General features: G+C 37.4%; 2 protein-coding genes across 2 annotated transcripts; one reads left to right on the forward strand and one right to left on the reverse strand.

The window, feature by feature from the left end:
- The first annotated feature begins 772 nt into the window (after nucleotides 1–772).
- LOC137279026 (coiled-coil domain-containing protein 122-like) lies at nucleotides 773–8,716 on the forward strand. The gene is made up of 10 exons (XM_067811510.1): nucleotides 773–792; nucleotides 1,040–1,185; nucleotides 3,089–3,246; nucleotides 3,415–3,430; nucleotides 4,356–4,469; nucleotides 5,144–5,225; nucleotides 6,494–6,621; nucleotides 7,109–7,248; nucleotides 7,605–7,661; nucleotides 8,582–8,716. The coding sequence occupies exons 1-10, from the start codon at nucleotides 773–775 to the stop codon at nucleotides 8,714–8,716; spliced, it is 996 nt and encodes a 331-aa protein (XP_067667611.1).
- A 2,872-nt stretch (nucleotides 8,717–11,588) lies between these two features.
- On the reverse strand, nucleotides 11,589–14,700 carry LOC137277062 (uncharacterized). The gene is made up of 3 exons (XM_067808722.1): nucleotides 14,518–14,700; nucleotides 13,300–13,452; nucleotides 11,589–12,158 (listed from the first exon to the last, which is right to left on the reverse strand). The coding sequence occupies exons 1-3, from the start codon at nucleotides 14,698–14,700 to the stop codon at nucleotides 11,589–11,591; spliced, it is 906 nt and encodes a 301-aa protein (XP_067664823.1).
- Between the last annotated feature and the right edge of the window lie 223 nt (nucleotides 14,701–14,923).

A 14,923-nucleotide genomic window follows, 5' to 3' on the forward strand; every position in this document is an offset into this window, starting at 1 on the left:
TGAAGTTTGTCTGGAAAAGGGGGTATGTGTTCTTGCACCCAGATTTCTAGTCTAGCCAATGAGACTTTTTAAGATACTTTGTAGAAATAAGGAGGTCTCAGATTGTTTTCTTACCAAATATGATAAACAGGAGCCCACAGACCTTTTTTGTGTTTTCGACTTGCATTTGTTGTACTGGGCATCTTTGTGTCACGGTCTGTACGACTGGTCTTAGGGGAACGCCAGCAAGAAATGACCACTAACGCACGTGATTGTTTGCTTTAAATGTGGTGTGAAACCCACGTGCACGGTGCTAGAAACGCGATCGGGTTGAACCGGGATTCAGACCCACGATCCAGTGAAAAGACCAAACCTTGCACAGAGAATGGTGGCACATTGGACTGATAAACCATCTGCCTCTGTTACTGTGGTATCGTTTCGCCTTGATAGGAAAGTAATAAACTTGTCTATAGGACCATTCTTCTGTAACATATGACTAAAGATATTCGGACATTTTCCCTAAAACACTGTATAATTATTTACTACATAAGAAAAAACGTTTCCGATGCGTTAAATTGAACCAATCTGCTTAAATTACGATCCGAGACAAATATGTCATCAATGTGGTTCGAACACCTTTACTGAACATGAACATGGATGTCATCAGAACAGTTACAACCGTCATGTTGTCAATAAGAGTGATCTCCCTTGAGTTAACAGACGTTCAGCAAGAAGATTGCACACGCATATGTAGATCTAGAGTCTTCATTGTAGACTGGTTGATGTTAGGATAATGGAAACAGGCTTCAGCAGGTTTGTTTTATGGCAACGTTGGGTTTACGTAGACAACTTGATCACCTGTAACAAGATGAACTATCGGGATGGCAATCATAGTTGATTGCACGGTTTAGCAGAAGAATGAAGAGATCCAGAAATAGAAATTTAATTTTCCTGATACAAATCTATGTCTGCAGCCCAATAGGCTCGAAATGATATCAAAACAACTTTCCTAGGGATTTCAAAATACCTGGTGATGACATCTGTTATATTTTCTCCATAGTCCCCCTAAACTGCGGAGGTCAGTGTGCTTGTCCGGAAACTTCGGGATGATGGAGACTCAAGTGATCACCCCTCCTGTTATCAGTGGCCATGCTTCAGTTGTGGATCCTCCCTTGCCAACACCTCCAGTCAGAAGTGGAATGAATGGTCTGTAGTCAAAAAGAAGTCGTACAAAAATGTCACTGAATTTTAGGAACATGAAACAAGACATTTTCTTCAGCATTTGCGTCAGTAATAATTGCATGATATAGGCACACAGTCAGCACAAAACACATGAACTCTTGTTGTCCCAAACAAAATTCATTAAGCTGTTGCATGAAGTACATGTTACTTGATACAGTGTATAGCCCTATGTTAGTAATTAAAATGGCTGCCATTACATTTAAAAACCTGTGTTAGTTAAACTGCATTTTACAGGTACAGTGTTCCCAGAAATTATTGAGAAAATCTTTGTTTTTTTTCTAATGATGCTAAGATTGGAAAAAGGGCTTTCACTATGCACTAAGCATACTAAATAAGGGAGACAACTCTTGAAGGCTTAGAAGGCAGCTCATTACGTCAAGAGTTATCTCCCTTGTCTGAGCAGACGGCTTCCTGTGTTGACATGGCAGAATTTACAGCAAGAGAGAAAAGAAAGCTCATTCTAGATGATTTTGAAAGGGGTGAGGCTGATGCTAAAGTGTTAACTTGTAGACATGGTATTCCTCTGTCTACAGTATACAGAACTTTGAAGAATATTCAAACAGGAACCGGGATAGAGCACAAAGCAGGGGCAGGTCGGCCTAGGAAATTCAGTGTTGTGGATCGCCGAAGACTTGGGCAGATTGTGAGTAAGGGCAAATTGAAAAGTGTTGAGAACATCAGAAATGAAATGATTAGCAGAGGAAGTCCTCAGGTATGCAATGGAACAGATAGGCAGGAATTACAGAGACTTAATTGGGTGAAAAAACGTGGAATTCCCTCGCCGTTGATGAAAGATGCACAAAAGGAAAAACGTTTAAACTGGTGTCGGGCTCATGAAAATCAAGATTGGGATAATGTTTTCTTTTCGGATGAAAGTTCTGTTTGGCTTTTCCCTAATTGTGTGAAAATTTGGACCGAAGATACTGTCAAACCTATCTACCAGCGACCAAAACATAGCCCGAAGTTTCACATGTGGGGTGGCATATCGGCTCGCGGAGTGACGCCATTGTGTGTTTTCACGGGAAACTTGACAAAAGAAAGATACGTTGACATTCTAAATGGTCACCTTCTTCCGACAGCACAAACATTGTATGAAGATGATTGGATTTTCCAGCATGATAATGACCCAAAACACACTGCGCGCTACACAAAACAGTGGTTGTCGGGCGAAAATGTTCAAGTTTTTAGACTGGCCCAGTTACAGCCCAGACCTAAACCCAATTGAGAATGTGTGGGGAGTCATGAAGGACAGAATAAACCAAAAGGGACTGAGAAATATTGAAGATATGAAGGCCGAGGTGGTCCAATATTGGGATACCCTGTCACACGATTACCTACAAACTTTGATGGGTAGTGTGCCTAGGCGTATTCAGGCATGCATTGCTGAGCGAGGAGATCTAACAAAGTACTAAAACAAGACTGAGACTGTAAAAGGATGATGTTTTAACATGTTTATGTAAGTAAAACGCCAGAAGTTAATAAACGTAATGAGTTACATGACGCAACATGATTCTCAATAATTTCTGGGAATACTATAAGTGTCTAAGTGAAGCTATGACATCAGACTAAGTTTTTCACACATATTTATGAGCATGTAAGGGAGATGATTGTGCGCACACAAATCTTGTGCCCTAACCCGAATCAAAAGTTCATGTATTGTTCATTTTGAAAACAGACCTCACACTACTGCCATAGAGTACATATATTGTCAAGCTGTATATACAGAAAGATATCTGATGTTAATGTTTAAGTAAAATTGACCTCAACAGCATAAGTAGCTAATAGTGTTGTTTGGAAGATTCACTATGACATGAAGTAAATTACAAAAATGGTAATTCATTTGTTTTCCCTGTAATTTATTTCTCAGAGTTATCCCAGAGCAGTGTATCCTTGGAAGGAGCTCTGGTAGAACAGGCTGTCGACAACTTGCTGAGTCTGCCTGAAGTAGTGAGCCAAGTCAGTGCAATACAGAAGGATCACAATCAGGAGTTAGAAAAACAGCTGATGCAACTAAGACATCTCGAGGTAGGTATTCAATGACTGGTCTATCTCATTTAGTGGTATCCTATCACGTAGTAATTCCAGGGGTCTTCCAGGATTAGTAGATGTCATACTGGCATATAACATGTTTATTGCATTTTTAGCTTTCTGTTAAAGACGATGTCTTTTAAACAATTTCATTTTGCGTTTCAGAAAGACATCAAAGAAAGTGAGTATATGTTTTGACAATCATTCGAAGACTTGAAAATTTGATTCATGGATGACGACTGAAATTTCTTACATAAAGGCATTATTTGTTTGAAAGTTTCAAATGATACTTATTACTGAAACAAATTACACAAGTAGCTTGCTATCACAACATTTTGTTTCCTGTTTAGATCATAATGATCAGTATGATGTCTTAGATTAAACAATACAAGAATGTTCAAGAATGTTTGTATCCCTTGCAATGAGTTTTGCGTGGGTATTAAAATGCACACCGTTGGTGCATTGGTGCACATTTCTCTTTTACAGAGCAGAGCAGTTCACTCTTCCTTCCCCAAACTTGGCATATAGATAGATCTGGCAGTGTACTGGTGCCTTTTGGTAGTTTTAGAATTCTGTATAAAATATTTTTTTTGAGTTTCCATGGCAACAGGTTTGATTTTGAATTTGGTGGGTGTGCTCTTTTCTGAACCAGAACTTCAAAACTGTTCACTAATTTTAAACCAAACTTGGCACATAGAGAGATCTGATTGTATACCAGTGCCTGTTATTAGTTCTGGAATTCTGAATGAAATATGTTTTAGTGTTTCTATAGCAACAAGTTTGTCTTTGACTGAGTTTGGTGGGTGTGCTCTTATCCAGACCAGATCTTCAAAACCATTCATTTCTATACCAAACTTGGCACATAGATTGGTCTGGTAGTGTACTGATGCCTTTTGGTAGTTTTGGAATTCTGAATAAATATTTTCAATATTCTCCTTCCACTTTGCCAAAACATTTGACATCATCATAGCTAGCAGACAAATTCATGAAGAGTATTTTGCCATTGTGAGGGATACTGATCACTTTGTTTTCTTGTTCATTTTGTTAGAACTATCTTTATCTTGAGACTTAGGCTGCAGGAGAGAAAATATAATCTCTGATTTTAGGCAATGCGAAACATGGCAGTGTAAAGCAGGAGATCTCCAGCATTGACCGCAAAACTCGAATGCTGGAGGAAGAAGTCATGGAGAGAGCAAAGCTGTGTCAGGCTCATCAGAAACGTAGGCTGATGTGTAGTTCTCACTTGTCACACATTTTGCATCATAATCAGAATAGATAGTTTCTTAAACAACTTTTTTATTTGAAGGAAAAATATTCTGCAAAAACCTCTGAGTTGGTATGATGTTCTGATTATGATCAACATTTCACTGAGTATGTTATGTTTATTAGTTTTTGAGTTACATTGCAATTTATCGGTCCGCTTTTGAGCCAAACGGACTATAAGAACCAAAAACCATAAGCTGCCTTTTCACATTGGTTCATGAAACAATTCATCGTTTTTTGTGTGTAATTCACCTGCTTTCATGTACTGATGACATGTAAATAATTGACCAGACGAACCAATGGTTGACATTGTGATTAACAATTCTTGCTGTTCACAAGCCAGACGCCCCCAATCCATCAACTGGCTTCTTATGACCAGAAAAGGTTCTTGTGGACAATTTTTGGTTTGGCATTCCCATTGGGGCAATATTAAACCATACATTTGTGTTTCATTACACACTGATCCAGATTTCATGATTAAAAAGAAACGTTGAAATAACAGAATTGTTGGTACGAAGCTGTACGAAACAGCATTCACTGACTCCTTACAGGAAGCTGTAATTTGGAACCAACTCAGAAAATGTGTTTTCCATTTAACCATACTGAAGTCAATAATTTATTGTACTTACAGAGATAAATTTGTTGGTAAAGGTTTGTGAAAGCCTCAGACATGAACTTACAACAAAGCAAAAAGGTTTGCTCACGGAAACAAGGTAATTAGATTAGAAATGTAACAACCATGTTTTTAATCACTGTGACATAATTCTCTGCCCAACATCAGAAAAATTATTGTGTACACCTGTCTTTGTGTACATAATGATGGAGACAAAATTTATGATACATGCTCTCCAACCAAACATTTGCTTTCCCAACCATTAATAGTTGATGAGCACTGTCATGAAGAGTTTGTAGCTAAACATATGAATGTCCTCATCCCTCTTACTCTAAATGATTAGTTAACTATGCCGTTACTCATTTACCATTACTCCTTCTTTACTTGTTTGACTGACCTTTAAAAACAAGTGAATGAATTTAACAAAACAGGGAAATAAATTTGCTGTAACTATATGTTTGGTGAGCGAGTGAGTCAATTTAGTTTTACACCGCACTCAGCAATATTCCAGCTATGTGGTGGCAGTCTGTAAATAATCAAGTCTGGACCAGACAATCCAGTGACCAACAGCATGAGCATCGATCAATTGGGAAGCCTGACCACCCAATCCAATAGTCGCCTCGTAAGAAAAGAATGTTGGCTTTTATGGCAAGCATGGGTTGCTGAAGGTCTATTCTACCCCCGACCTTTACGGTTTGTAACCATATCAAATCTTGTAGGTAATGTTAAATGATAAATACTGAGCTGATTATATTGGTGAAGAAATAGGAGCATCTACCAGGGATTAGGAAAGAGAACTTTGACAATGGGCCATTTTCAGGATTATTAGCCATAAATTTAGAATGGCCCATTGCCCTTGTATCACTAGTAAACTTCAAAATTTCAATGGGAAATTTTTCATTCTAATGTGCAAAATGGCCCATGGCCCCTGCCTTTCCTAATCCCTGATCTACTGGCAAAAAGGGATAAGTTGGAGTGCAGAGAATGCAGCTATGGGAAGTAGGCGGTGAACAACAATGAGCTAACCCATTTGGTTTGTGAAAGGGAGAACAGATGTAGTCTAGTGTACGTGCAGTGCATGATGATGTAATTGCTTCCATGCTCAGCTTCACATGCCTTGCTCATAAGACTCTCATGTGGTCATGTGGTCAAGCAAGTTGGTAATACACTACACTTGATGATGGACAACCTGGGGCTCCTTTGCTCACGATGGCAAGCGCCAATGGGAAGCAGTTGTACAAGCTAATATTGGTCAGTTGTCAGGTCGGTGATCATTTTATCCTTGTTTGCCAGTATTTGTGGCCATTTGATGCTCAGCGGTATTCTAGGATTACATTAATCAAGCATCATGTTTCCTTTGCCTTTCAGTAAGCATGCAACCTATATTGCCAAGATAAAAACCTACAAGACACAAGTGAACAACTTTGAAATGTCACTTCCTGCCCATAGGAAGCTTGTTGAATTGCAACAGAGACTTAAAGATCTGAAGAAACAAAGTATCTACAATATTTTTATTCCATAAAATGACTTCAGTTAATTCAAATTAATGTACTATCAAACATATTTTGGCATATTTTTAATGTTGGGAAAGAACCAAAGATAACTCAGTAGGCAGGGGCAGATAAAGGATTTTGAAGAAGAGGGTTGCCCATAAATCATGAAGCCCATCTGGATCCTCCACTGCCGTAGGAAAAGATAAATAATAAATATAGCAGAATAATAACATCCACTATTTCAGAAATAATTTACCTGATTGATGATTTATGCCTTTGTCATGTGAACAAGATATCTTTGATCTCGCAGAACAGGATGACCTTGGAATACACACTGTCCCCCATTAAGCAAGTTGGCACTTAGCAACTACCTAGTCATCATAATGACTCTTACAACTAGACTTGGGTGATGTCAAATCTCTGAGTGGTCAGAAATTCTGTGTATTACATAAATATGTTGAATGACTGCATGTGATCTGTGTATTGCCAGAGGAGCACCTGTCTGAGAACATGGATGAGTTTATATCAGTGAGCACAGGCCAAAGAGAAAGTGATATCAGGGAGGAGATTGACAAGGTGAAGTTGGAGACTTGTACGTGGAAAGAAGAGATGCTCCGTAAACAGAAGATGGTGAGATAATTGCAAAGCAACATCAAAGTAGCATAATGTCATCTCCATTAATATGGGTGTGAGTGATGACTGACACTTAGTCTCTGAGTACATACTATTTGGATGGAAGCAAATAAACCCATTTAAGGGAGCCACATTGATATCAGTGATCCTGAACCTGATCAAATCTAGAATTTCTTCATTTAGGGCTTTGACACTGCAGAACAGCTAAGAAGTATGGACTTTAATATAGTTTCGGGACCATGAGACATGAGTGTCTGGCTGACATATCATAACAGAAAACACCAACAACGGGACTCCTTTGATATGATGTTTTCTACATTTTATCAGTATGTGTTCTCCATGTTCTTCTTCAGTTAGAAGAGTTAAAGCATCAAGGAGAAAAGATCCAAATAGCCACTACTGTGTTACATGTGAGTTTTGAATATTCATATTGGTTTTTCATAAGCATCAGTGTATATTAAGTGCCATGAATAAGTGATAGTTGTGGATTAATTATGTGTGTTTCTTCAGATGCATGTGACCTTTAAAGAATTAGCCATAGTATTGTTCTTACTCAAAGTACAAGGTGTTTCATTATGAAACATTTCAGAAAATAACTGAACATTCATACAAAGTGTGAATATTGTTTACAGCTTCAAATGAAATAGGTATCAAATTAGTCACAGTTTGAGTAAACTTAGCCTCAGTGCTTTTTGTTCTACTCCACTACTGAGTCTAACAAAACCTTGTAGGAGGTTGCGTCAGGTAACTTTCGAGCGACTGTTTAATCACTAGGAATCGTTTGGGTACAAACCTTTCCAAGGTAAAAGTTAAAAGGTATGTGCGGATGTCCACTTTCGCGGTTTGGCAAGCTGTGTTCTGGTTGGTCAATCTCAAAGGTTACCTGACGTGACCTGACCTCCTACTAGGTTTTGTTAGACTCAGTAGTGGAGTGTAACAAAAAGTACTTAGACTGAAATTAGACATGTTGCAATTTGGTGTGTTGGTTGCACACCAGCATTAACTTGTATTATAAGCAGTTTACAGATGAAGTCTACCAGTTAATCCAATTCAATGTTAATCTCAACATCTGTCTAATCTGCAGGTAATCCCATTTACACAATCTGTTTGTGATTTCTTTGTAAAGGTATTATTACATACTTCTGGCATCTTGCCAAATAGATTTCCCCTTCCCCTAAATCAGACATCAATATGGTAATATTCTATTCTTGAGATTAGAATCAATTCATTCTAAAAACAAGTATTGCTTAAAGCTGACACAGGAATTCCTGAACGAAATAAAAGAATTCACATTCTGTCTTTCGTATATGTTTTTGTGAAATGTTTTCAGAAGCGAAATGCAGCACAGCTTACTCGGTTAAAGAGACAAGTGAGGGAGCAGCAACTCCGACAACGACAGTGGCATAATCAGAGCTCACAGCTACAACACACTATTGCAGAACTCAAGAAGAAGCTGGAAGCGTGACTTCCACTAATACATTGAATAAGAATACATTTTACTATTGTTTGAAGGATATTCTAAGTGTCCAAATGGCAATGTAATGAATCTTTGCTTGAAGTCATTGCCATACTTTGTCAAGGTACATTTTTAACTTGAGGTAACTTTAACAATACATAGTTAAATAACGAGTTTCAGAGGAGTATGAAATATATCAGTTTCAAATGTCTAGTAGTGCATGCTAATTCAAGTACCATTTAGGGTCCACCCGAATAGAGTCTGACACGAATAAACTCACACATTTGGAACCAAGCTAATGGGAAATCAAACCTTATTGGTTTTTAACTTCTTGTAATCTTGTTTGAAAATAATTCATTCTCACTTTTCAAAGATAATTTGACAGAGAAGATACACTGGAGGTATTTATTTTTTATTATAAATTCAGAAGGGAACAGCATTAAATAAGATGTGATGACATAAATGAGTATTTACAAAATGTCTATCTACATACATGTACATTTTTACAAATGAATAATTTGGGGAAAATAACATTCTCTTTGTATGGGATTTATTTGAAAGGAACACATTTCGTTACAAACTGTTCCCTTTCCATATTGAAAGGGCATTTTAGTCTCGAAACAAGCGAGTTTTAAATATCCTCCTTCCAACACAAAAATTCTTTGAACATCATGAGACTTAGTAAGGAAGAAAACAGCTTTCTCACATATGAAATAATAACAAACAGCACCGAAATCAAAGTGGTTTTGTGCTTGACATGGACCACATGGAAAATGAAGACAATCTTTGCTTTCTTGCCTTCACCTCTGCTAAATGTTTCTCCCAATGAAATATCGGAAGATGCATCTGTATCATACAAAGACCACAACAAAGCCGAAATTATAACATACTGAAGTCAAAGTGGTTTTTTGCTTGACATGGACATGAAAAATGAAGATAGTCTTTGCTTTCTTGCCTTCACCTCTGCTAAATGTTTCTCCCAATGAAATATCGGAAGATGCATCTGTATCATACAAAGACCACAACAAAGCCGAAATTATAACATACTGAAGTCAAAGTGGTTTTTTGCTTGACATGGACATGAAAAATGAAGATAGTCTTTGCTTTCTTGCCTTCACCTCTGCTAAATGTTTCTCCCAATGAAATATCGGAAGATGTATCCCTACCATACAAAGGCCACAACAAAGCCGAAATTATAACATACTGAAGTCAAAGTGGTTTTGTGGTTGACATGGACATGAAAAATGAAGATAGTCTTTGCTTTCTTGCCTTCACCTCTGCTAAATGTTTCTCCCAATGAAATATCGGAAGATGCATCTGTATCATACAAAGACCACAACAAAGCCGAAATTATAACATACTGAAGTCAAAGTGGTTTTGTGGTTGACATGGACATGAAAAATGAAGATAGTCTTTGCTTTCTTGCCTTCACCTCTGCTAAATGTTTCTCCCAATGAAATATCGGAAGATGCATCTGTATCATACAAAGACCACAACAAAGCCGAAATTATAACATACTGAAGTCAAAGTGGTTTTTTGCTTGACATGGACATGAAAAATGAAGACAATCTTTGCTTTCTTGCCTTCACCCCTGTGAAACATTCTTTCCAATGAAATATAGGAAGATGTATCCCTACCATACAAAGACCACAACACAGCCGAAATTATAACATACTGAAGTCAAAGTGGTTTTTTGCTTGACATGGACCACATGGAAAATGAAGACAATCTTTGCTTTCTTGCCTTCACCTCTGTGAAACATTCTTTCCAGTGAAATATCGGAAGATGCATCTGTATCATACAAAGACCACAACAAAGCCGAAATTATAACATACTGAAGTCAAAGTGGTTTTTTGCTTGACATGGACATGAAAAATGAATATAGTCTTTGCTTTCTTGCCTTCACCTCTGCTAAATGTTTCTCCCAATGAAATATCGGAAGATGCATCTGTATCATACAAAGGCCATAACACAACCGAAAGGATGAATACCAAAGTATTTTTGTTCATGGCCCGGAAAATATAGACAATCTGTCCTTTTCTTACCTTCACCTCTGAGAAATGTTCCTTCCTATGAAACATAGGAGGATGTGTCCCTGTCTTTCAAATACAATAACAACCTAAATAAATTACCGAAATTAAAGTGCTTTTGTTTATATCAGTGGCAACACTGAAACTGAATATAATCAATCCTCGTCAAACCTTTTAAATTCCTTCCTTTGAAACAGAGGAAGAAGTGTTCTGACATTACAAAATATGTGTGAGAAAACTAATTCTTCCAGAACAAGTTGTAGTAACAAGGTTCATATATGCTCTAGGACAAAGTTATGTTTATTATGTCACAATGACAAATCCTTTGAGGAGAAAGTTTCAACTAAACAGAAAATGTTGAAATGTCAAAAATATACATCGAAACCTGAAAATTAGGTACAAGATCACAAGGCCATAACAGTTACTTGAGCTCTTGCAATTCAAAACATTATAAGAACAATAACAATCTCTGAATAAAAGGTAATGTGTTGTATCCATGTATTGGTCCCACTTCATGAACATTTCTTGAAAAATCATTGACAGAAATGAAACAGTTTCGAAAAACGTTGAGCTATCATAAATATCTGCAAAATAATATTGAAAGGACGTCTATGATAATGTAAATATTCACATAGGAAATACTGCTTCAGCAAACAGCTTGGAATGTCTTAAAGCCTATACATGCATGTATTTACATTCATGAAAAGAAACAAACATTTGATCTGACAATCCTGCACAAACAGAAATCTTGTGAAAAGCTTCACATTCCTGCTTTCAGAAATTGTGAACCTATTAAACTGATAAAACAGTGTCTGTTAGAGAAACTGTTTGTTGTTAAGGTGAAAGTCCGCTTAGTCCTCGTCATCAGCAACAGCCTTAGGGTCAACATGGTGACAGGGATACTCTCCCCAGATCTTATACTGGGAATCGCCTTCACTCCAGTATCGCTTGATCATCTGACAACGCAAACACCCACAATTCTCTTTCCACTTCCTGTGTGCTAAGGCTCCATCACTTTGGGCATCACTCCCCTGATTAGACCTATGTGGTCGTCGCTTAGGTTTAACTGGAGCTTTGATCACCAGGCGAGGAATGTCTACTTGCTTTCTCCCATCTTCCTCTCGGGCAGATTTCTGGGGGCTTTCATCAAGATGGTATAGAGTGTGTTTTCGAAATTTTCCTGGGTGTCCAAAACCGCTGTTCTCATGTTTTTCTGTGTGGATGGTCTTCTGAAAGGCAATGACCTCGTATCTGTGTTTGCTGGGTATAACGACTGGCTTGGACTGCGGTTCAGATGCAACTTCATTGTCAGGGGAAACTTCTACAGGGGATGCGTTGGCCTGGATTGGTCCTGGAGAGCCGGGGATGGATGGCAGGCTTGGAAGAGAATGGGCAATCCTGGAGAAATGGTCAGGGTACAGCTGCAAAAATAGTTATTCTTTGATTAAAATATTTATACAACAAAGCACTTAGAATAAATATAAAACAAATTCATGATATCACATTACTTCCCACTAAGTATGATGGACTTCAAATATGTATGTAGAATTAACTTTTTTTATCAGGTCAGACCAATTCTATTTCTTGTTTTATTGATTTCGTGGTCAGAAAACAAAAATCCAATCACAATTTAATTTTTGAGCGGGTAAAATTAATTTATATATTTTTTTTATTCTTAAAAAAATATGACTGGCAGATCCATAAAACAAGAAATAGAATTGGTCAAGCATAAAGATTTTCTCTGATTCTCTTTCCTAAACCCTATGAGTTTGCTTTGAGAGGTTAAGATGAGGAGATTATATACTGTTGTCAGCATATTGAAACTTACGATAAGAAGTGAAAGTTACAGGACACTATTTTCATGACATCAGAGGATATATATATTCTATTTCCCTGATTGCATGAAGTTCAGTACAAATATAGTTAAGAGCAGCATGTAATTACAATTTAATGTTCATACTATGTAGTTACAAAGCAGACTGTCCTACAGGTGCGACAATAAAGAAAATTCGCGATTTGATATGTATTGCAATATCTTGGAACGATACACTTCAATTCGATGCTTGTTATGATATGCTATCTTTTGTTGCTTTCTTTAAAAATGTATATTTTTAGGTCAAGTAACAGTGTATATTTTGACCTAACTCAATTCCTAGTGAAAATTAACAACAAAGGTGACCAATATGTATCATTATATGTATCGATATATTTATCGTCCTATAAAGTATCACAATTATCGATACTATGATATGTCATCACAGCTCTAAAATGCTCAACTGAATTGTTTACAAATTGCCAGAAACAGATTTCGATTATTGCTGATGAACAGAAAGCAGTGATGGCTTATTCCTTCCTGGCTAAAGTGAGCAATGACAAATGAGTGAAATAGTTTGAATATTTGATGTGTTACATATGCGGATCCAGAGGGACCCCTTCCTTTCGGCATGAAATTTTGTTAAATGGCCATTGAAACTTGGGTGAAAGTGAACTGTGCATTCCTCCTTTTCTCAATAGTGTGCACCCCCTTTCTCATACAGCTGTATCCATCCCGGTGTTACTTACCCTCAGATGGAGTGTCCGCACAGGAGGGTCAGGCTTGGCATGGAGAGACTTCTTGGTGTTAGAGCTGACTGATGGTAGTTTTATGGTCTCTACAGACTTGGAGCTGATAGAAGAAACATTAGTGTCCTCTCTATCCAGTCTAAGGTGAGCTAGCTGTAAGACAGGAAACAAACAGCTGGAATAGAAAGTATTTTGTAATACATTCCTTGCTTTTGTTTTCCAAGGTACTCGCATGATTGAATCCCCAAAATATGGCTCTTATTCTCTTTATAGTCAGATTTGTTGATTTGAGTTAAAACCTGAAGATACCTAAACAGAAGGTCATGACAAATTCACAGAGACATTTAACTGAAGATGCATGGTAGAGAAATCAAATGTCATGTGATTTGATTACACCTTCACCTGCACATAAAAACAAGAGAATCCGAAAAATCTCATTTGTTCAGATTGTTTGACCCAACAGTTCAGATGCCTGTTTTGAGTTAGTCGTTTTCATATAGAATTGTAACTTAATCCAAAGCTTTGTACACCTCTATTCATTCTTTACAATTAGAAATCATAGGGTTTAACTTGCATGAAAATTATAACGTTAACATTTCACAATATGAATTCATTCAACTTGCTGAATACGTTTTCCTGTTTAACATAAAGGGACAGTTTTCATCCAGTTGTTGTTCAGTTATTTGATGATGAATTCATTCCAGTAGTATATACAATGCACTCTGTCAAACTCGGACTCTGTCTTTCTCGGATTGCTGCATATACCAGTCTAAGCTTGTTAGTTTGTTTCAATCCGGTCCGAATTAGACAGAGTGCACTGTATGTCCATCTTCAATTATCTTGAAAGAAATTACTTTTCTGGCTACTGACCTTGCCTGTTTCTGCTTTCTGGACTTTCCATTTTATATTATCTTATCATTGCAATGTTTCATAAATCCAAAAGTGACTCTTCAGAGTATATCAAACTCATGTAAGATGAGATGTTGTGAGAAAATGTATATGGTCCCGAGACCCGTTCCACAAAGCAAGTTTATTGCTACTATTATTGTAGGACAATGTTGAAGTATGGAAGTTACCATCACCTTGGCACTAAGATTGTATGTGGAATGGTACCCTGAACACAAGAAATGACTGTCTTTCAGATTTTCAGAAGTCTCTGAGTGCTGACTGTGAAACCCTTTATTTTATTAGTACAAAAGCATTGGTTTGGTGGCCTACCTTGGGTAAAGTTTTCTTGATAGGGTAGCTCTTTGGGAATTTATCGTCGAAGGACTGCAGTGCTTTTAGTCTCTCCCTCTGGAACTTGAACCTGTTGACATATCCTCCTCTTCGGGGGATTTGTCCAATTGCCCTGGGACTATACAGGGTATCTAAGGGCTGCTCTGGTGACGTGTCCGACATATCGTGTTATGGAGAATTGATCTTGATAGGATCTTGGTAGTCTCACATTTTCAGTGGAACCAAAAAAAATACAACCTTACAATTACACCTTGGATATTAATTCCAAATTGTTCCCAAACTCATCTATGTTTACATAATGCTGTAATTATTCCAAAGTTTCTTGTAGTTTGCGTATATATCCAGGATGACTGAATCACACTGTAGTTGACATACAGAAAGGTCT

The sequence above is a fragment of the Haliotis asinina genome, chromosome 3 (genome assembly GCF_037392515.1).
Source record: "Haliotis asinina isolate JCU_RB_2024 chromosome 3, JCU_Hal_asi_v2, whole genome shotgun sequence".
Classification (NCBI taxonomy): Eukaryota; Metazoa; Mollusca; class Gastropoda; order Lepetellida; family Haliotidae; genus Haliotis; species Haliotis asinina.